The 23,538-nt window shown below is 39.4% G+C and overlaps 1 protein-coding gene across 2 annotated transcripts in view; it reads right to left on the reverse strand.

The window, feature by feature from the left end:
- Window positions 1-23,538, reverse strand: part of fbxl17 (F-box and leucine-rich repeat protein 17) — a 208,267-nt gene that overhangs the window by 113,268 nt on the left and 71,461 nt on the right. For both annotated transcript variants that reach the window (XR_008415590.1, XM_053871447.1), the window contains exon 8: window positions 23,129-23,259. Coding sequence is in view for 1 of the 2 variants with exons in the window: in XM_053871447.1 (XP_053727422.1) it covers window positions 23,129-23,259 (131 nt within the window). In the remaining variant the exon portion in view is untranslated. The remainder of the gene's footprint in view (window positions 1-23,128; window positions 23,260-23,538) is intronic.

Below are 23,538 nucleotides of genomic sequence, written 5' to 3' on the forward strand. Positions count from 1 at the left end.
ATGTGGTTGGTGCCCGCAGAAGAAAATAGTTTTCTTACCTGGATTTATCCACAGCAAAGAGGCACATATGGGGAAGAAAAGACAAAAAAAGATTAGACAAAGAATTGTGGACCAGAACGTAAAACGCATTTCTGTTATTCATACATTCTTCAGTAGTACAAGGAAGTTTCAGGAAGGAACTTAGTTTTGGCATTGAACACCACACAGCTGGTAGATAGATAAACAAAGCAGCAGGATATCACATGTATTTTAACACACTTCAACAGACAATTTAAAAACAAAACCTCACTACCCATCGCCAAGATACCACGGAATCATTTCAGTGACTGAAATAAACATGACAGATACTCAAGTATTTTGAGCAATTTCATCCAAAAACCTAAAAGAAAAACAATAAAAGTTATTGAAAATAAATGATAAATAAATAAGAGCTATAAAAACAACGAATTACGATGATGTTAAGAGTAGAAACATATTTAAATGATTATTAAAAATATGAAAACTTTCATTTTTTATTTTTAACTTCACACATATTTCTGATATCACCCTGCCATGAAGCTGCAGTTGACCACAAATCTTGGTCCATTTCTGGAGGACGCCCCTCTTACCTCACAAAATACTTGAATAGATCCGCATACACCCCCATCCCCACCTCAGTCAGAGAGCACATATTGTAAGGTGGCAACCTGGACAATTCTAATAATCCAAATAAGGCTCGAACTCTCACTTTATGTGTCTTGCTGTGATGTGTCAACACAGTGTCAGAGAGTAGAGTGGTCAGCTTTCAACTTAGAGGTTCAGATTCTTGTGTTATTGAGCAGATACTTCAGATGGCACACTGCGCCACAGCCTACTGGCGCCAGTGTGTGATTGTGAGCATGAATGGCTGACTTGGTGTAAACCATTGTTGTTACCATTTTACATTCTATTTTTCAAATTTTGTCAGTTCACACTTCAGTGCTGAACTTTTGAGTGGGCGTGGTCAGACTGAGGTGCCGAGAAAAACGATAAACCTTTATTACACAAAGGCTGGGCTTTATGGGAAATTTTAAATAAGAAAATGTAATGACAAGGAATGGGGCTCCACTGGCATTGAGTATCAATTTGAAAGTCTCTGAAATCAGCATATAACTTCAGAGAATTTTCAGAAAGCTGAATGAAGTGCTCTGGTGAGGTAGCTGTACACCCACATATTCTCAACTACAAGTAACATCCGACTTACGACCTGCTTGACTTACATGTCAGAAGATGCTTTTTGTTTTTTTTTTAATTCAATGTATAGCACCGCAGCACATAGCAGCCCAGCAAAGCGTACGACAGTACAGTATCCCAGCATCTGACTCTCACACAGAGATCTACCATCACAGTAGCACCTCATGTTGGCTGTTGACTTACGTCCAATCCGACTTAAGACCGGTTGGTCGGAACCGATCACGGTCGTAAGTCGGATGTTACTTTTATACAGTGATTGTTTTGAGTTGGACTGAGAGCGTGTCGAGACAATCTTGAGACAATCGGCGTCAGAGGTGGGATGGTGGTGTTATGAGGCCATCAGGAAGACGCACCATAAGTGCGATGCATATCAAGTGTCACCGGAATGAATGAGGCTCTGTCTGAAGGATTGAAGTGCTTATTAAAAGTGAGAATATGGAGTCGGAGAAGCAAAGTTACGGATGGAGTTGGGGATAAGTAAACTTGGTCGAGTGCTTCCGAGAGCCGCGCAGCAAGTCACATGCCCTCGGATTAGTGAACCACATTCTCTCAAAATAATAATGGAGGAAATTGAATCTGCCTTCAAGCGAGGAAAGGCAGGTTCATCATCCTGTTTATTGCGTGAGCTATCCTGGCATGCTGATTTGAAAATGGCTATATTCCCATTTTAATATGTCTGTACGATGCAACACGTGCTTAATTACAGTGGCCCATCAAGATTCAGCTAATGAGGAGAAACTTCAGGTGGGTCAGAGAGATAAACAACTCATTAGAAGAAGTTCAGAGTGTCACCCAAACTACTTCAATAGTAGCCGCAACTCTGCATTAAAAGAAATTAAACATGTGACACTTTAGCCGCTGAAAGAGGAAAGAAAAATACTAGTTTTTGAGCAAATCTGTAACTACGGACACCTTTGCTGGTGCAAAACCATAAAATCTGGCACAGCCACACACAGGCAAACCCACAGTTGAGAACCACGAACACTCCCATCGATGCAAAACACACAACGGCTCTCGGTAGACTTTCAAAACAAAGGTATTTATCATCATTACACACAAACATTGAACAGGGTGGGCCGAGAGTATGGTGCGCCTTCGGGACTCGTCAAAGAAACACTGACACCTCTGTGCAGCTTTTACTGCTGCTGTCATAGCAACCAAGGTCAAGTGGTCTAATGCCGTGTGTACATGTGTGCGTGTGCATGCATGTGATGCGATTGCAACACACTCCCAGAAGAACTGGTGGGAAATAATGAGCAGGTTGCTGTCAGGTTGAAACAGTGAGACATTACAAATCCCTCAGCTTAGCCTGTCCGGATCAACAAGACATCATAGCAAGAGATCACATTTGACACGGTGGAAATGAAAAAATATTCTGGCATTCAGAAAATCAAGATTACCCATAGAATCGATAGTACAAGTCATAAAACAAGTCATAAAAAGCAAAGCGTGAAAACATCAAATCTGAAGTACACAATAATAACAATAATAATAACATAACAATAACAATAACCACAATAATAATAATAATAATAAGGACTCAATCCCTACAAATATTTTTACTCCCAGACAACAATCAAAAGGATACTTTAAAAGACAATTTTTGGTGATTAAATCATAATACAAGCCACATTTAATTTCCTCAGACCAAATTATCTTCAATAAACCCTTCAATTATGTAACGCCTGTCGCTCCCTATTAACTCTCCATTAAATGAATACAAAACTGATTTGGCTTGACCCAAGCTGGACAACTGCCACATCTCTATGACATCAACAAAAGACACGGATCAACCGAGCAGATGCTGAATTCACCGACCAGTCAAAAACAATCCTCTACAAAGAGAAACACATTTGACACATCCTTCATGGTCAGGCTGCACAGAAAGTCAATGATGACTTTGTGGCCAAGACGTTTGAAGAGGTGAATTTTCAAGCTCTTCTACGAGGGCTTGGAGTTCAGCTTCTCTCCTATGCAGTTGAATTTCATCCTCCTTTCATTCAAGGAGGCTTCAGTGTTGCGACTCCAAACACTGTGGCTGTCAGAACCATTGTAGTCTTTAGTGGAGAGGAGTCGAAACAGAATCTGTCACCATCAACTGAAGCAGAAAAATGCTACAAAGTCAGAGTTGATTCTGGTGAAATTCTGTCGGAGATAGTTAGTGTCACCAAACAGTCTGATATTTAAATTGACACATTCACTACAATACAGCAACTGTGGTTACAAAAGCAAAGTACAGCAACCAGGAAGTGCCCACAAGCAACACTGACACATCTGTACAGTGCATGATCATAAACCACCAGACTTCAAATCAAAACTCAGATTCCAAATCTGAAAACCACAAGCAACATTTCAGCAGCCTTTGTACATCAAAAAGCTCTCGCAAATGTAGTATCAAATAACTCCAAAGGTATTTCAAGACGAGTGAAAACATCTTTATTTTGATTCCAACAAGGTCCCCCAGGGTTTAACTAGTACTCGCGTTATCACTCTTAATATCTCACTTTCTTCTCTCTGATTTATTTCGTTTTATGATGCAGAGGAGAGCACTTAGGAATAAAAATGTGCCGCCACATAAAAAAATGTTCTCATAAAGGATAAATAAGAAGATTAACGCTATGATTTACTGCATGTCATAAAACCAATCGTCCAAATGACAACACATTTGCAAAGTTAAATGACCAGACAAGAGATATTCATCAGAAGAAGAAGCTTGTTTTGCCTATCAGTGAACCGCTATGAGCTTTGAACTCAATAACTAATAGTTCAATTTGAACACATACTCACCACATCTTCATCAGTGTGTATGTGTATTTATATGTATCAGCAACTCCTGAACATTTTTCTATGTCACTCTTGGCGTTCCGTTGAAGGCTCTGCTTTTCATAACATAACATCATAATGGTATGGACTAGTTCCAAGTTGCTTATTATTCACTTACCAACAACCGTATCAACTGTAACAAGGTACAGAAAAAAATAATTAAATTCAAAACAAACCCTTTCAAGAGCAAACATATTAGGTGTGGCCAAATCACCAGTGTGGGACACACTTAAAAAGAGCAAGAGTGAGCTAAGCCAATCCAAATGTAGAAAAAAAAACAGCGGTGGATGACAAGGAATTCATTCACTGGTGTAGGAAAACACAGTCACAACAGTTGGCGAGACCAAGAACATCCTCCAGAAGGTAGACAGAGGAGTCACCAAAAGAACAAGAACAACATCCAATGGACAAAGACGGAAAGCGACTGCTCATAATCCAACACATACCATCTCATCAGAGACGCAGGATGCTGGTGTTGTCATGGGGTGCGCATATGAGGCTGTAACTGGCATCACTTGTCATGTGACTTCAGACAAGGACAGCAGGACAAATTCTGCTGAATGCTTCAGAACTTAGTGGCTGGATGAGAAGGGGCGGGACAATGGTCAAACCAGCTTTTTTAGGCCAAGAAGTGGAATGCCATGCCATGGTCAGGTCAATCACCTGACCTGAATCTGACAACGCACTGCATTTGCTGAGAACAAATGTGAAGGGAAAAAGCCCCAAGAACAAGCAGGAATTCTGCCTGGCAGAGCATCACCAGGGATGAAACCCAGCACATGCTCACGGTGTTTTAAACTATTCAACCACATGTTAAATATTGGAAGGTTGATATATGACTGTTAATTTTCCATTGACTTTTGAATGCTCAAAACGTCCCTCAAACTTTCATCTTTCCCTCAATCTGGATGCAAATACCCTCAAATTTAAGTGCGACGTTAAAGCCCATCTTATTGTGAGGATATTTAGAGGCAAGAAATAGCAACTATGTCGACAACCCAAACTTTATCGACGTATTTGGACGTATTTACGTTGTGACTCCCAAATAATCCTGGATCACAGTGGTCCTATCCCAGCTTCATCAGGCACAAGGCAGAAGACCCCTGGATAGGTCGCTAACATGCCGATGCGTGTGAAAAGGTAATCTCACACACTCGGGTTTCATTTGGAAGGAAACTGGAGAGATTTGACTCTAGCTTGTGGACACTGTCACCAGTCTATCTCAGGGGACTTATACCACAAACTCACGAGTCGACATTTGAGAGCCACCATTTGACCTCCGAAGATGGGCGGAGTCACCCCAAACCCAGGCTCAACCTCAAGCTGAACTTGTCCCAGCGACCCTTGGTGGCCCATCATCCATCCGAAAATCAAATGTGAAGCCACGAACCATCCTCCAAATATGACTGCGTGACACACCTCACTCTATCATAGTGATTTGATTCTTAATCCAAACTTGAAAAATCAATTTTCCATTTGCAGACATGGATTAATACAGAGACAAAAAGCTGAAACTCATTAGTGAGAAGTTATTTGCAGCAATTCTGGTAATCAATGGGACTCTTGATTAATACAAGGCTCCTCTCCGTCCTTTCAACCAGACTTTGAAAATCTGAAAGGCTCGAAATGAGTAGAATTAGCACCTACTACATGAGCAGATTCTTGCAACTGGTTAGTTCATATTGCTCCTCAGAAAACCCTGATCCGAAGATTTGCATGTAGAATTTTAAAGTAATATCTTTAAAGTTATTTCTCTAGATTATGTGAAGACAAATAGACATTTAAAAAACAATAAACATTAACATCTAGTCAAAAAAGAAAGAAAGAAATCAGGATAAGAAAAAGATAAAAATGGTGCTTTCAGCTAAGGGAAAAAAACAAAAATGCTCATGTGACAGTGGAAAATGGAAAAATGATGTTTTTTATCAGGCAAGGATCCACATCACGTCAAGGACTATTTCTAAATAATAAAATATATTTTTTCATTTGAATTATTATTTTATATAATCACTGATCTGTAATAACAAAATCTTCTCACCCTCTTATCTCAAATGTCTGAACTCAAAATGTTCTGAAGCCTGCTGCGGCCAAGTTTGAGCTGCCGCAGTTGCCAAATGTACTTCAGCTGGCCCACAGCGAGTGCTCCTCTCAGGGAGCTGTGCACAAAGCCGACCTTTCCAGACTAATCATCACTTTAGTTCTATTAGGACTGCACCCTGAGATGAACCACCTGCGCTCAGGTCCACACACTGTCAGTCCCAAAGTGAGAGCACTAATAATGCAGAGGTGTTGTTATAGCCATTTCCATTCCCCGGACACTTTCACCATGAACTCTGCGGCTTCTCCTTCTGAGGAACCCTCATCAGTGGTCATTATGTATAAACTCAACACTTCACAGTGGTTTGGCATCGCTCACGGGCCATAAAACAAATTCAACACTTGGGGAGTGAGTACTATAAATTACACTGACAGTCTGATTTTGACTCGCACTATCTACTTGTGGTGATAAAATCTGTGAGCAGACTTTGCTTCTGCACTTGTATATGTTGGCGCATACTTCAAACTGCATTGTAATGTGTGAGTGGGAACACTTCTGGATATAAAAACAAAGTTGAGGATGGATTTTTCATAACACCCATAAAAGCGTCTGACTGAAGGTGTCCATGAAAGGACAGTAAATGCTCATTGTGTTGTTATTTTGTTTTTGTTTCACTTATTTGTATCAAAAGTTTTTTTGTTTTGGAATGGAAAGAATGAAACAGAAGAGTATTTTGTTTTGTCTTAATGTTCGGATCTTGCCATTTTCGGATTGGCTGTACTGCATGCATTCCTGAACTGAGACACAACTATTTCCATGTCGCCTCTGCCTCTGGCTAATCTATATACAGAGACAGAAATGCCCTGGAAATCAGAAGAAACACAGAAACAAAACAACAAAATCTTTTGTTTTTCATTTCCAAAACAGAAAGATTATTCTTCCTTTCATTTGTCTGTTTTTTTCCAAGACAAAATACATTTTGTAATTTAAGTTATTTTTAATTTGCTGACAAAACAAAAATGAATATCAAAAACAAAACCAAAAATAGAACCAAACAGATTATTCTAAGTATTTGTTGATAGATTAAAAATCAGGTCAGGTTTCAAAATCTCACAGTTTTTGTCAGTAACTTCTCTCCAACAATGAAAATAAAACACATACACATAACATATGCGTTTTATCACACAAAAAATAAATAAATAAAAATGTAAAAATAGACTCCTCTCCATTAAAAAAAAAAGCCACACCTACAGTCAAGCATATCCAATAAAACATCTTATCAGAGCTCCACCATGTCATGTAAGAAGCTGAATGTCAGCTATTGTTTAAGACATCATGCTACAAAAGTGGCCTCACTCTCCACTCTTAAGAGTCTTGTCTTGTTTATTCTGTCAGGACGGAGACATTCAGAGATAATTAATTACTGGTATCATTCCAATAAAGCCATTTGCAGCCAGTGCATTTCCTCAATCCCTCACTCCTCTCTCAAGCCCCACTCAACTGCATGTGATAAATGAAAATGCTTTTAGGGTAAAATGGAAAAAAAAAGTAAAGGGAACTGAACAGCAAAGATGCTCTTCCTTATGAGACAAATAGGAAGAGTTTAAGAGAGGCCACATGACTGTAAATCTCAACACTAGCATACGTGAATACCCCAAAACTTACTGACAGCAACAGAACGATGTACGCATTCAGAGTGGCAAAGCGAGGATCATACCTTTACAATGTCACCAAATCAGTTCAATCTCTGTTTATTTATGAAACTCAAGTAACATTTGTCTCGTTTCCTTGTGCAAAAACCGTCACATTATGTACATTCACAGTTTCAGGGCAGTAAAAATGACAAAACGACTGTATCTATAAGCTGTAAAGTGGAAGAAAAACAAATCTATATGCTGATTCCTCATCTGCTCCCAGAGGACGCTGTGCGGTAGTGTTGACTCTATCGCAGAGCACAGAGCAGCTTTAAGGGATAAATTGGTGTCAGTGACATTGTTGTAGGTTTACATAAAACCGTGGGAAGATGAGAGGCGAGAAAAGTGCCACGGACACGCAGGAGAACAAAGTGACGGCCACCCGTTCATGACTTGCAAAATCAACTTTTCGCTGGTATCGTCTCTGCAACAACCCATGTGCTCAAGGTCAACAGCTGTATCAAAAACTTTCTCATGTTTCTACTTGCAACTAAAAAGCCCTGCATTTATCAGGCCCACTTGATGTCAGTGTCACACTCTGAAACCAGCTATTGGTATTATTATTATGATGATTATTATTATTATTAGTAGTAGTAGTAGTAGCAGTATTATGCATTATTTAAATTATACAAGATACTTTCTTTTGTGCAATACAGCAATTAATGATTGTGTTTGGATGTAAGTTCTAAAGAAGCATTTGAAGCAATTTCATGAACATTCTTTATTTTATTCCCCTTTGATAGAAAAATAATGTTGTGCCTTATGATCATTTAAATAAATAAATTTAAATTTAGTTAAATTACCATTTGTCTGATATTACGGAGAGGAATTGATTTTTCCTAAAGCTGTCACATGTTTAATGTACATTTCGGAAAATATGCATTTATTGATTTCCAAGACCTGAATGAACTAAAGTGACATGAAAGTATTCAGACATGAGCCTGAGCTTGAGCAGCCTTACTGCAAAACCAGGACAGACTTATTTGTGCTCTTACTCACATGGCAAAGGCAAATACTGTAATTAACATTTAAACACAATCAGGTAAGCGTTTGCTACTGTAGGCAAAAAAAAATTAAAAAAAAAGGAAAACCTCAATGGTTGGCTATCAAACCAAAATATCTTAAAGTGCAGTAAATAAGTAGGAATGGGACTTAAAAATATTTATTTAACTAATAAAACGAATTTTACAATGAATGAATTAAATTTAATAATTGACACCAGAATGATCAAATTTAAGTCAAATCTGTGAACATAAACTGAAGCATAGGGGTGGAAGTGCTCCAGGGATAAACGACTCTTTGTGCACACACTTTGTTTTTGATTGATTAATCTGTGTCATTTGCATTGACTCATTATTTTAGCCTATAATTAAAAAGAAAATGAATTATTGAATGAATGAATCACTTAGCAGAGATTACTTGTTCTAAGCAATACTATAAAGCAAACCAGGTCATTCTGGATAGAACACCAATCTGCAGCGCATCGTGCGTTCTGCTGAGAAGGTGATGGGTTGCAGCCTGCCACCTCTTCAGGACCTGTATGTCTCCAGGACCCAGAGACGTGCAGGTCGGATCAGAGCCGACCCCTCTCACCCTGGACATGGACTGTTTGTTCCTCTTCCCTCTGGCAGGAGGTTACGGTCCATCCAGACCAGAACCTCCCGTCACAGGACCAGCTTCTTCCCCTCGGCCATCAGACTGTTGAATTTGTGAACAGCCTTGTTGTTATTTTATTTTATTTATTTTTTTGTCAGCACTTCATTCCAAAACACTTTCCTAGTTGGTGGGCTCCCCACTGACCATGGCAATAAATTTGATTCTGATTCTGATTCTGATTCAATAGACTTTGGAGGATCAAGATTTCAGCTCGCCCTGGTTTCAGACCTGAAGGGTAACAGCTTAAAAGTTCCATACAGCCAATAAAACGAATGGACTTCCTTGACTGGCTGCAGAAATGCATAGTTTCCTAACTTCAGGGTCAGCCAAACCATTCACTGCACAACCGGGAGCAGCGTCGCTCTTTGATGTGACATGAATCAAACTGGTGCAGAAGCTCTCCTGGCTTGTGTCAGAGAACACTCATTTTTGTCACTGCAATCATGAACAAGTGTAAGCGGGGGGGAGCATACATTTTGGCTTTACTGAAAGATCTAATTAGTTTCAATCCCTGCTCAGGAAATTGCTCCGTCTAAAACTTGTGAAGTAAATCATATTGGGAATCAATTATATAGGTTTTATGAGGTCTTAATTTTGGGTTGATGAATAATCTGCCAACATCGCACCAATATCGAACCCAGACGGTGCAGCTGATGATTTATTAAGTGAGTGATCAAAGCTAGAAGTTGCTTAGGAGGAGTCAACAGCTCGGGCTTGTTAGTGACTATCCAGCTGCTGGAAATGGCCGTTGCTTCCCCAGTTTCCAGCGCCGACCCAATACATTTGTCAGAGTTTGGACACGGGCTGATCTTTTCATTAAGAGAAGATCTGTGGCCTGACATTTACAACACCCGTTAAAATGAAGATGTATTGCATGTTTCACAAGGTAGCAAAAGAGGCATCCATCTCTGAGCCGGAGCGTCCTCTCTCAAGAAACGTTATACAGTTAGTGGCTTATTAATTTATAGTGAACCGCATCAGCCAATCCCGAGTGAATATGCTAATGTGACAATTCTTGAGGCCTGATGAAGTATTTTATTAGAGGCTGTAAAAATTTGGGAGAAATTCACTGTCAGGTTCAATTGCTGCGAGCAGCAACTCAAGGAGAAGCGCTTCGCTCTCTGTTTATTAAGTGGACAGAAGCAAACAAATTTGAGTGAGAGTTAACTAGCTGGCTCCAGAAACCGTGACAAATGACGACACATTTCAAAGAGAAGCCTTAATGGATAAAAACAACAACATTTTTTGATGTTTGTTTTTTTGTATTTATTTAAAGAAAGGACTACATCAGAAATGAGACAAAATGTGAGAAAGTGTGGAGACAATGTTTGGGCACCCAAATGATGAGATGGGTCGAGAAGACAGAGGACATCCACTGAGAAGATCCATAACACTCCTGGAAACATTGTGTCAAACAACATCTCATCCATGACCTTTGGCTAATCACCAGAGCCATAGAGTCACAGAGCCTAAACCAGCTAAATCGCAACATGAGACATTCACCAACAACGACGACAACATTCAACACACAGCTTCACCTGCTGCTGCTTAGTTTGGCAACACACCAGAAGGGCACAGGTTTGCCTGCAGCCAAACACAAACCTTCAAATAATGTTATTTTTTAATATTGTTTTTATTTAATTCCTCCTCCCTTTTAGAGAGAGAGAGAGAGGATGCAGAGATGGCAACAGAAAGACAGGGAGTAGATATTGTAAGGGGGGATACTAACATGCCGTGGCAACCCCAATTGATAAAGACCAAAAGACGAAGACGACTAAAAAAATAATCGACAGTAAGGGAGGGATACCTCCATTCGATCAGATTCGGATGGGAAGATGATGCCTCAAGACAAACGGAGGAAACGTTAGATATGTCCTGGATGTATGGATGAACAGATGGATGGATTCCTAGTTAGGGTATTTGTATTTTAACTAGATATTTTGCCGACTAAATTAGAGCTGGGTATTGATTCAGATTTCCCAAATTGTTTTCGATGATTTCATTCGATTTTGATTTGGCTAGGGATATTTCAGTCAATTTATAGCAATCCTGCTTAAATACGGGTGAGCTTTTCAGAAAGCTGCAAATAGAAACAAAAGTACCCTCCAACTTGGCGTATCACTTAATAGAATAGATGTTTACGATGTAGTTCAAACTACAGGCTGTTCTACACATGGCTGTAAAATGATACATTTGGGTATTGAACCATATCGGGTCAAGTGCGAGTCTTCATGGATATTACATTTTTTGGTAATCTGGACACCAGGTATCCACAGTCAAGCATGTTGAAACTCATCAAATTTTGTAACAGACTGTCTGTAAAAAGCATTTCAACCACAAGTCCCATGTATTTCACATTACAATTATTTTTCATGTTTTGATTCTCATTATTCACTATCTGGCAGCACTGCTTCCTATATGCAAACCACACGACCGTTTTCTCCACTGTTGATTGCATGAATCTATATTAAAATTCCCTCTGATAATCTATCATGTTCCAATATTTATTGAGGTGCATGAGATTAATGGCCGACAAGAAGATTGAGTCCAGTGTCAGGCTTAGTGGCACCTTATGTTTGTAACCACTGAAAGCCCTTCGAGCTGCATTTTCTTGTGTTGAAAGTGAATAAGTAGGAAGTCATTGCCAAGTCATCGGCGCTCACATGTATAATGGGATAATAAAAAGCATTAAATCAAGGCTAGAGAAAATATTTATTTAACCAGGGGCTCTTTGATAGATGAAAAACGATTCATACTTGACAAGAAGTTTGAAAAACAAAAGGGGCTCATATCCATCCATCAATCACTGACTTTTTCTCTGCCCACCACATCCCTGTGTAACATCCCCCAACAGTGCCATCAGCATTTATTTCACTGGGAAAGGCTCTGATCTCAGAGAGATTTGCATGATTGCATTTTTCATACCTAGCATTAATCATGAAGAGGGGATGAATAGCTTCCAGCCTTTTCGTGTTTAAAGAGCCATCGCAACCAGTCATCACATCCACGCTCTTTTAATCTGTTAATGAGACAGGTTTCCCCCTCAATTGCACGGATTGTCTGTCTAAAGAGACGGTTCTGGCAGACGGGTCAAGAAGTGACAACAGAGTTGGAAATAAATCGACTGGTCACGGTGAAAAAAAGTACAAAGGCAGGTAAGTGAAAAGAAGAGTGGCCTAAAAATCTAGAGCAACAAGTAAAATACTACATGTAAAATATGAATAAAACAACGATACAACACTCATGGAACAAGTGATCACAACCCCCCTGGACTTTTGGAAGCACTTCTCGAGGATCAGCTATTGCGTGCCATCCTTCAACAAACTAATTTCCGGTTTAATAGTCTCAGAGACAAGAGGCCACGTAGGATGCAACTGGTCAGTTTATTGTTTTACTCTGCAGGAATTAATGACAGTGTGGAAAACTGCCGCTGCAACCTCTCCTGTCACGTCCAATTTGTCTTTGTGTAAAACATTCGCTTGTAGGACAAGTTGATGGTGAATAACGATTGAAAAGTGTGCAACAAATGAATACTAATATTTAATGCTACAGACAAGCACAACTTTCTTTCCACAGCATTTCCTGCAATTGTTTTCAGACAAAGCCTCGAATTTCCAAATGAGAAAGGAGTATGATTTCCATTGCATTTACTTCGGCATTTTCGCAAGCAAAACACATATCCCAAGGTCACTGGTGCTTCGCTCTATTTGTATATAACTCTCTCAGGGCGGTGCGCTGCAAAACAACTCCACATACAGACGGTTAAAAGCTGCTGAAACCGAACTGAAGATGATTCAAACAATCACAAATTGGGAGAATCTTCAACATGAATCCATAAAAATGAGGGCATGAAAAAAACTTCACTTTTAAACGTGTGCAAGTGGAAGGTAAACTTTCTCAGCCTTCCCTCTCATAGTTTTTGGCTCCCAGGGGATCTGACGGAAACTTGTTGCAGAGGAAAAATTGTTTGGATGAAGGAAAGACGAGAAGTGAGTGAGGAAAAAGAAAAGGATTAAAAACAGGAGGAGGTGAAGGAAATGTAGTTTCAAAAGCATGACTAGAAAAACACAAAATAACTAAGGGTGAAGATGAAAAGACCTGTTTGCAAGAATCTTTGAACAGCGTCTGAAGGGCGGCGGCGTGAGCTGCATGGACGGGAAGATCAAGACCACCAGACACACTTCGGCTTGAGCCGTGCTGGAAATCAGTGGAAGCTAGACCATGTTTTTATATTTAATTCTTGCTTTCAATAAAATAATTTATAATACTTTCCAAATGTGTCCAACATTCCATACATTTGTCGCTTATCCTTCGTGTTTTTATTATTTTGATTTTTTTTTCAATTTAGTTGAAAAAGAGCAGAGACACATAAAGCCTTTTTGGAGGACAAGAGGACTACACGAAAAGCCTGGATACCAATTGACCTTGTCTGCTCAAACCACTGAGTACAAACATGAAAAAATATTTTGTTGCCAGCAGATCAAACCTCTTGACCTTGGATAGACTGAGCAAACCCAACAGATTCAACTAGAAATAAAAAAAGTCAACCTTCTCACTCCTCTAGAGGAAACTTAAGAACGCTCAGTGAGAAAGCCCACGGACACAAGTTTGTGATACCCAGCAAAAAACTATAAAGATTAAATCGATCATATTTTAATAAGATGCGATTTATATTTATACATGAGAAATGTTATTATAAAATATTTATTTCATATGAATTACTTTCTTATCATTTTGAATTAATTTGCTTTAAAAGTTGTTAAAAGTATTTTGACTGTCAGCACATAAGTACTAGATGATAACACCCAAATAGTGGTCACACTTTGATGGAAACATGCAACAAAGTTAACTCAAAGGAGTTGAGCGCGTTCTCTCTCTCTCTGTTTAACCAGGTTGCAAACAAGTTGAAGTCTGCAAATTTTCCAGAGGCAACAGGCTCCTATTTACATAACAGAAGAGAGAGCAGGAATAACAATCAGAACACACTCTGTCCCCAGGAGCTTCTAATAAAGGCCAGGTGTGCAACAATAGCAGGTAATAGCTTCGATTTACTTGGTTATTCAAATCCCATCACAGAGCCCAGTTTAAAACACCAATTTGAAGCAGTAAATCAACCACAGAGGAAAACATTGTACGCGTTCATCCCTCGAGACTAGCACACAAACATGCCGTGAAACAAATCTGAGCAGACACGGTGCACCCGTTTATGCATTTGGCACATGGAAAAAGTGGTGTTTCCATTCTCTTTTAAATTGGCCTTCTAACAAACTCTAAGCCCTGGGTATTCAACCGGGCCTGTTTCAGAACATTAGCATAAAAACGTTCACTTGTGAGTCTCGCGTTACAGAACATAGCCGCTAATATGCAATTACTCTGCTCAATAGTGATGGCTAATTACTGAAGTGTCAGACAAACAGGTAACAGCACAGGGCGGGGGACTTGAACACAATGGCCCAGGTGATAGTCAGTCACATGGGACGCAGCAGCTCATTGGAAAGCAGTAAATCCATTTAGGCCGGCTTCATTAAACCTTGCTTCTCAGGCCCTGAATCACACTCTCCCCTTTGCTCTCCCAGCACTCATTTGTGGGGCGACCGATGTTCCGTGGGTAAGAAGAAAGCAAGCTCACAAATGAGTGCAACAATAAAGGTACGGGGGAAGAAAGACGGGAGACGAAGGCAGAGGAAGAAATTAAGGCAGAAGAGAGGCACACATCAATGAAAATATGGCTAGGAAGGAAGGAAGAGTGGAGACAGAATGTTTCAAAGCGAACTGATCTTTAAAAAGAACAAGGCAAAATTATACAAAGTGCTGGCGGGACGGAACAAGGGCACGAGGACATGTGCTCTTTTCATGATAAGGAAACAAGGCATGAAAGAATAAGCATATAAAGTAATCGTTTGTAAAAGCGCTTTTGTTTTTTCGCCTGACCCGCTCGTCTGAAAGCCACGGCGAAAAGAGGTATTTTGACGAAAATTACAGCTTTGCTCTTCAAACAAAGGCCAAATGGCAGGTCTCCAGCATGGAGATACAAGGGCAGCTGGGACCCACGGTCTCAACTATTTAAATTATTCTGGCAACACTCTGACCCTAGATTTTGAATACCCGTAATAAGCCTGGATCCCCACTGGCTGACACCTGTATGCTGACATACCCAGACCATTCTTATAAGTACTACACACTCAGACAACACATTCAAGCTCTGCTGTCTTCCATTTGAATAACTCCTCGGATCAATGTCACTGAAATACAAATGTAAAGCAACCTTGTAACTTTGTATTTTTGATTCTCAGTGACCAAAATGTAGCATGTCAAGATGAATTTTTATAAAAAAAACAACGGAAAAGATATATTGTGACCACATGTTCTAGTTGCAAAAAAAAATAATATTTTGATCTGTTTTGGTTTTTAAAATATATTATGGGACAGTTTTCAGCTATCAACGGTTACAAGCAGTGACAATGAAAACAGCTTTTTGAATAGAGGGGTTGTTTTTAATCAACATGCTGTGAGGAGAACAGCCTCTGTAACTGGAGTGTATGAAAAAGGCCACGATAGACACGGTTTCCATGGTGCCATCGTCGTTTAAAATAGCCTAAACAATGGTGCAGCAACATGACTCAGCATGTATGCAATCATTCTAGTATGAAGTATTATCAACAAATTTTCTGACAACAGCGAATTATCTGGATTTATTCACAGAATGTGGTTATGAAAATTATAACCAGATCCAATCTGTTTTTATTTTTTTTTAATGGTACAACAAGACCTCATGAACTGTAATTAATGTATACACTTCAACTGAATGTGGTCTTGACAACCTAAACTTCGACATAAAGAAAAATACAGATAGAACATTTAGAAGTTTCTACAAAACATGTTGCTTATCCTGTGACGTCAGTAACAGTGACAAATTCATTTTGCAAAATTAGCAGCTTGAGGTTCCAAGCGTCGAAAGCAACATGCATGAACAAAGGCAAAAACCATTTTTTTGTAGTACTTTTTCACTTGTTTCTGTTGATAAGTAATTTAATTATATGTTCCCAGTGGTAATATATGTTCCCTGTTTCAAAGTGAGGAGAGAGAAGATGAAGAGTTTGGCCTTTAAAAAAATACTTTATTTACAAATGGGTTTTGAAGAAGAAGGTTGATGTTTAAAATGTGCCTCAGCTTCCTAATCATGCAATGTATTGAAAAAAAGAAGGAAAGGGTGTGAAAAAATTATGGACTACTTTAATTGATTGATGTTGGATTCATTTGTTATAATGAATAGAGAAATATTCCATGAATATTTATAGGATTGTTAATATTGAAAGAACTCATTAGTTATGATATATAGGATTCCTCAACAAGATTTTCTCCTGCCTTTCTCATACTATAATCGACAACGAACCAAATAAGCGACTGCGCTTGAGTCTTTTGCTTCGCACCAGGCGGATATTAGTTTGCAGTATCCAATAGTGTTCTGAATAAAATAACAGTTTTAAGTGCAAACATTTGCAGGAGCGCAGCAGATCTGTTCGCAAGGATGAGTGCAGAAATACTTGAATCATGGTGTGAATGGACGCTTGTAAAAGCGAATGGAAATGCCTCCATGTGCTACGGTTTGGCCTCAGTTCCCACGTGTGGAAATATCTTTACAGAAACGACATGCACAGATGGCTCGGGGTGGTAAAGTGAAAACAGACTGACAGAGGTGGTATTAAATCTTGCAGTATCGTTAATCAAAGGACAGAGAGAAAAATGAATTTTTCAAACCCAGCAAAGAGTGTGGCATAATTCTGACAGATGAAACATTAAGATCAATGATTAAAAGAGTAAATAAGCACATGCCACAGAGCAACACATTTCTTTCGGAAACAACTGTCACCAGAATATGGTCATTATAAAGAAATCCTCACAAGGTCTTCCTCATAAACAGAGCAGTGCGCTTCTGAGTCCAGGTATATAAACGGCATGAAAATGGATACAAATGCAATTGACAATGTTTTCATGGCTAAAAGGTTATCATTGATTTTGTGTGCACTTCAGTATCAGTCATCATAAGATTTCACCAGCTGTGAATCTTAAGTACCAGTACTTGCACAGATGTGTATGTGCAGAGGAGGATTTAGAATGGACAGAGACTTGTTTATGATCCAAAAGCAAATAAAAAAAGATAAACTGATATTATCTAATAAAAAACACATCCGAATAAAAGAGGGCATACGGTGGATGTTCACCTGTGTAAGCTTAACTGTGCTTAACGCACACAATCATCATTTCTTGTTGAACCACAGTCAAACTATCTCTGAATAAAAAAAAAAAAGCAGCACAGAATGGCTGAGGGAGACGACCATAATGAATCTTATGAGCCAAACGGGGCGAAACAGAGAGTATGTATAAAGTGATTCAATCAGAAATGAAGGGAAGAAAGAAAGGATCTGAAAATATGAAGATTAAAAATACATGTAAAAGGGGCATAAACTATCAGATTATTCTTTGTTCTGCTCCTTTTTGATCCCTGAAACCACAAAGAAATGGATGAGTTGAATGCTGTAAAGAAGGCTTTCTCTAATCTCTCCCAGCTTTCCTGAAGGAAACTTCGGTCTAATGCCATATAACTCTTATAGGCTCATTCTGGATGAAAGAAGACAGGGCCTTTCGACTATGGAATGACCAGCTGGAGAAGATGAGAAATGCAACTTATATCTCCAGCTTTAAAATAATCTTAAAGCTAAATTTTATATACTTGCAATGACAGGATCTCATCCTGTTTACTTCTGTTTCCACTGATGTTACCCCACCATATTCATGTCTCCAGGCATGTACTGTATAAAAGTTTTCATGTGTTGACACATTATTTTCCTATGTTCTTGTTACTGATCCGTCCTGCAAGCCACTTTGTGCCAGTGTTCTGCATGTTGCGATGCAGAATAAACAATGTTTTATAATTGTAAGCAAACGGCAAGACTTCCTTAAACACACTGCTTCCTACAAAAGCATTTACTCTCACTTGCATCTTGGAGATTCGACAGTCTGAACTCCCAAAGATATGCATCACCTGTAGCCGCTCAACCAACAATGCAGATCTGTTCATTGACTGTTTGGCAAATCAAGTGACCTGGCAGAAACAAGGGAAGTCCAAACCTTGGAGTGAGCGGCAAGGAAAGAAAACCAAGCAACACTTACTCTCCACTGAGTAACTCAAGCATCCTGATGCAAATGTCGCAGCATCATAATACTCATCAATTCAGTGTAGTTTGACGCTGCCATTACTCAAAATTAACAACCAAAGCATCGTGTTTATTGTACCACACTTTCACACCCAGTCTGCCACAAATAATCACCTCTGTTTGAGGGTTTGACGCAGTGAAATACGAAATGAGAGAGACGACTGGAGGAGGAATGATGCACGAACGAGAGTCAGAATTAAGGACGCAAGCAGTCTGAAATTGGAAATCAAACCAAATGTAATGACGAGGAAATCTGCTTTCTGCATACATGTGCATCTGCCGCACCTAATCACTGTGGCTCCATTACACCATGTTGATTTTTTTTTTTCCTGCTAATCTTTTTAGCCCATCATGTCTGACAACAGGGCAACAGTAGCTTGCCTGGTGTATTTACTCTGCTAAGCATGACGTTAATCTCTGCTGACAGCCAATCTGCTCCACTGAGGTAGGCCCCAGTAAATAAAAATTGGACTTGCTTTCTTAATTTGCAAATGACGTCCGTACACAGCAAATTCCTCACAAGGAATGTCTTTGCAGTCAAGGGACATTGCGTAGATGACATTCTTGCGATGGCATGGATGAATCTATAGATCCATGTGATGTGCATGAACAGGCATTGGAGCTGAAAAGAGAAATGATGGGGACGGGGGAATGGCCCCAAGCCCCTCTCCTCAAATCTAGAGTGACAGGAGGTGCAGAAACCAGACAAGAACAAATGTCTATCTGTCCCTAGAATGGCCACTGCTGACATTTCCGATGGCATTTACAAAGATTCTTAAAAAAGCCAAAAAGAACAGAGGAAAAAAAAACTGCTGTCAAGTGATTCAGAATGACGTAGAAAAAAAAGAAATTATCAATGGCAGCTGAATGAAAGTGCAGTCTGAAAATATACATTCATCATTGCCTCTCACATTTATAAAAAGCTACAGGATGATTTAAATAGTTTTCCAGCACCATCAGGGAAGAGGAAAGGCTGATTTCTAAGCTCCACCACGAGGCAAACCTTCTCCTTTATTTCACTGTTAGACTGGTATTTATTTTCACCTTGGTTATAAATAGCCCTCCCAAAACTCCACATCATCGCACAAAAAATGTGAGTCAGCCTGGACAGGTCAACACAGTCAATTTTTCAAAGGGCCAATATGTTAGACAAGCAAATCATCTTCGGAGAGTCTCCAATTAACCCGTTTGCATGATTTATGACTGAGGGGAAATCAGATAACAACACAAGACGGGGAAAAGATTTCCTGCTGAAGATTGGAATCAAATTTAGCACAATTCGATTTGGAGAGCTAACACTATTATCGAAACAGCCTTTGGGTCCAAGTCACATCCACACACTACTACTTTGACTACATTTACATCTGGCTGGACAGTTTGTTTGTAGGACTGAAAATATTCCCGTCGGGAATCAATAAACTGATGACTAATAAACTCAAAATATCTATATGTGAGAGTGAGTGTCTCTGTGGGGAGGTGTGTGAGTGAATGGCTGCTTCTGCATTGACCCCAGTGATGGAGTGAGGAGCTGTCCAAGGTGCCCCCTCTCTCACCCTGAGTAACTGGTGACCCCCTTGGTACCAACAATAAGTTTTAAGTAGTGAATGAATTGACATTTGTAATTATCTAGTTCTGGAAAGACAAAGCTATGAAAATGGGAGGAGACAGAGACCACAGGGGCATTTGGTGAAAGTCCAATTGGATAAAATACAAATCTCATAAATGAAACTAGCCAATTTAATCTAACATTCACTTGAAGGCAGTTAGCCACTTGACCAAGGACACAAATTCTTCCAGATGCATCGATGTGATAGTGAAGCCTCGAGCCCAGCAGAAGAGCTCACACACCAACGTTTCACAGCAACAAAGTCCCATTTGAAGGGGGAGATGCAAGAGCTGCAGAGCATTAAATTAATATGCAAATACTTTTATCGTCACAACAATAAAGGCTTTATGAAATAAACTAATTACACAAATGACACCTAGGGTGGCTCTTGGGAAGAATTCCGGTCTCAACCAACTGCAAACAAACAATAGAGGAAAAAAAGACTCATGTGTTTCAAACACAACCAAAAAATGCCAGTTTAACTTCGATAGTTTCCACTTTCTTCTGAACAGTGAGAGCCGCCAATTGCTCTGTAGGTTGATCATGACTACCATCAAACACTGTTAAATTTGGAAAACACAATGCCATTTTTGTGCTATCATTGTTATGGAGGATAAATAACAGGCCAGGTGGAGCCCACCTACCGCACACCGCATCTTCTCACCCCAAGAAATTGCAGACCCCAAATGATTGGCATCCCACTGTCAACAGCTTGGGATGATGGGACATCCACATATTGGTCATCATCTCGTACGGGGATGCTGTTTTAGCTATTACCCGGGAAACATAGACATCCAAAGAATGTTGAGTTTATTTGCTCAAATAAAAGATATAAGAGAACAGAGGAAAAAAAATGTTACAGAAAATGTCCAGAGTATTTACCTCCCACCAGGCTCTATCATGCCGAGGGCATATTGTTGACGGACAAATTGATCCTGTAAATAAGGGGTCATTCCCTCAGCCTGTTTACCTGTTCACAGCGGAGGGCCATCAGTTTGAAACACATATGCTTCTGACTCCCTTGTGCCCCCAGAGGGCATTTGAGAGGGATGCTTGAGTCAATCTGGCCCTTATTTTGACAAAACCATGTAACCTTATGTCTCCACATCTGCGTGTTGCAGATGCATCCTCAAAAAGACCTTTGAGTCTTTGAACTGGGTAAGCTGTTTTGGAGATTTTTTTTTGCATGTGGAGTCAAGCTATAAAGTTATGAACTATGACAAATAAAGGTGTCATCACATTTTTAGAGAGGGAGTCATCATACTTTACCATCTACAACAGACCTGGGCAAAGTGCAGCCGTTTGCCTGCATTTTCACAGCCCTCTTGAGGTCACACTAAAATTACACCACAGATAAGTGATAATTTTTGTTTTTAGCTATTGCGAGTTCAACAATAAATCTAACAAACATTTTTTTTCACTTGCCATTTTTGTGTGTATTTCCTGTTCCTCAAAATACATTGCTAAGTAAATTGAAAATATATTTTGAAATAGATCTTATCTTTCCTTAATGTCTGCTCCAAATTTATTTTGATTCATATTTTACAGTTTTCATTTTACACATTTACTTCTCAATAGACTCACTTAAATCTATTTTTTTCCCACTTTGTCCATGTTACTTAAGTCAATATTTTTTTTATATTTGTTAGTCATGTTTCGTAGTAGCATAATGATCCCCAACAACAGCCACAGTTTATGATGTGGTCCTTGAATTACCCACCTCTGCTGTATTTGAAATCTTTTTTTTTGTTTGGTGAATGCAGTAGTTACAACACAGGTTAATATCTGCTACACTGAGATCATCCATATTGATGGAATCTCACTGAGTAAGGCGCAAGGTGAGGAGGTAAGAAGATGTAGAAGCTAATCGCGATTTCTGTCCACACCAACCCGTCACACAGACCTGTGAGAAAGCCTTTCATGACACATACACACACGCATACATTCTAATGCCTTCTTTAAAGAAATGACCATAAAGCAATTCAAATTCCAATATTTCCACAGGCAATTCAGACAAATCCAGTAAGGCACATATAAATTCGACCAATGAACCAATGCAGAAAATTTGATTTTTGAATCATTGCAGCCTTGAAGTGTGCGCTCGTGCGTGAGCGTGTTCGATCAAAGAAATGCGCTGATAACCCCGGGTCCCTCTCTGGGGATTTTAACCTTGTACATTTTGATGGAAAAGAGGTAAAATCCACAACAGCCACCCCCACTTCCACCACATGTGAGTCGACTGCTGGAGTGACTTCATCATAGTCACACACACATAAATATTGCCGGAGCCTATTGTTGCCATGTACCATAGTAAATGCAATATTGCCTTCACACTCCTCTGCCAAAGACGGAATGCAGTCGCCGAGAGAAGCGATAGATTAAATTGGAATGTATGAATAAAACAAAAGAGCATGAATAAAATACAAGTTGCTCAATTCCCATTGCCAGATCCTCTCTTAAAAATACAGGAAATGGCCACTTGTTGTGTCTTATGGCATGATAATTTAATTGTTGCCAGCATGTGTGTTTACACTGCAAATGTATGTCCTCCAGTGGATTATGATTAATGTGTTTTCGTTTTACACTATTTGAATGCAGGCGCCAGCATCTGTCTTATCGTAAATGTCAAGAGTGAAACATCTGTGTCGCCTTGACTAATAAAAATATGTCTGACAAGCATATTTTCCATTGAGACATTCAGCTGCTTACAGTGTGTGTACAGTGTGTGTCCACAGATTACTGGCAGTCACCCGTGAACGCAAATAAATGAGTGGATTTATATACTTTGTTAATTTCCGTATGACGAGGCGGAACACTCTTTATCCATTGGCTGTGTTGCTATTGTTAAGGAGCCGTTTTCTCGACAACTGTGAAAACACCATACCTGTCGTTAATGCTCCAGTTGAGGCAGAGATTCAGGGAGCTCAGCTTTCGACATTTCCTCACCACTTCCATGACCGTTTCATTGTTGAGCTCGGAAATGTGCCGCAAATCCAGGACAGTCAGGTTGTGAAGCTGTAACAGGACAAAGAAAAGAAATGGGTCTCTACTGAGATGACATTTTACGCATTTAAAACAATTAGTTTATTTTGAAATTTGCTGATGAAACTTGCTTGAAAAGAGGTGGGAAATGTATGAGAATATTTCTTTTCAAATTCAACTAAAAACTAAAAACAGCCATTACAGTACACACTCTCAAATAGTCATTTATTTTTTTAGGATTTCTGCCAGACACAATACGGTGACTGATATTAATCCTTCATATATTGAGTGAATATCATCAATACATTTTAA

This window comes from Synchiropus splendidus, chromosome 7 (assembly GCF_027744825.2).
Source record: "Synchiropus splendidus isolate RoL2022-P1 chromosome 7, RoL_Sspl_1.0, whole genome shotgun sequence".
Lineage (NCBI taxonomy): Eukaryota > Metazoa > Chordata > Actinopteri > Syngnathiformes > Callionymidae > Synchiropus > Synchiropus splendidus.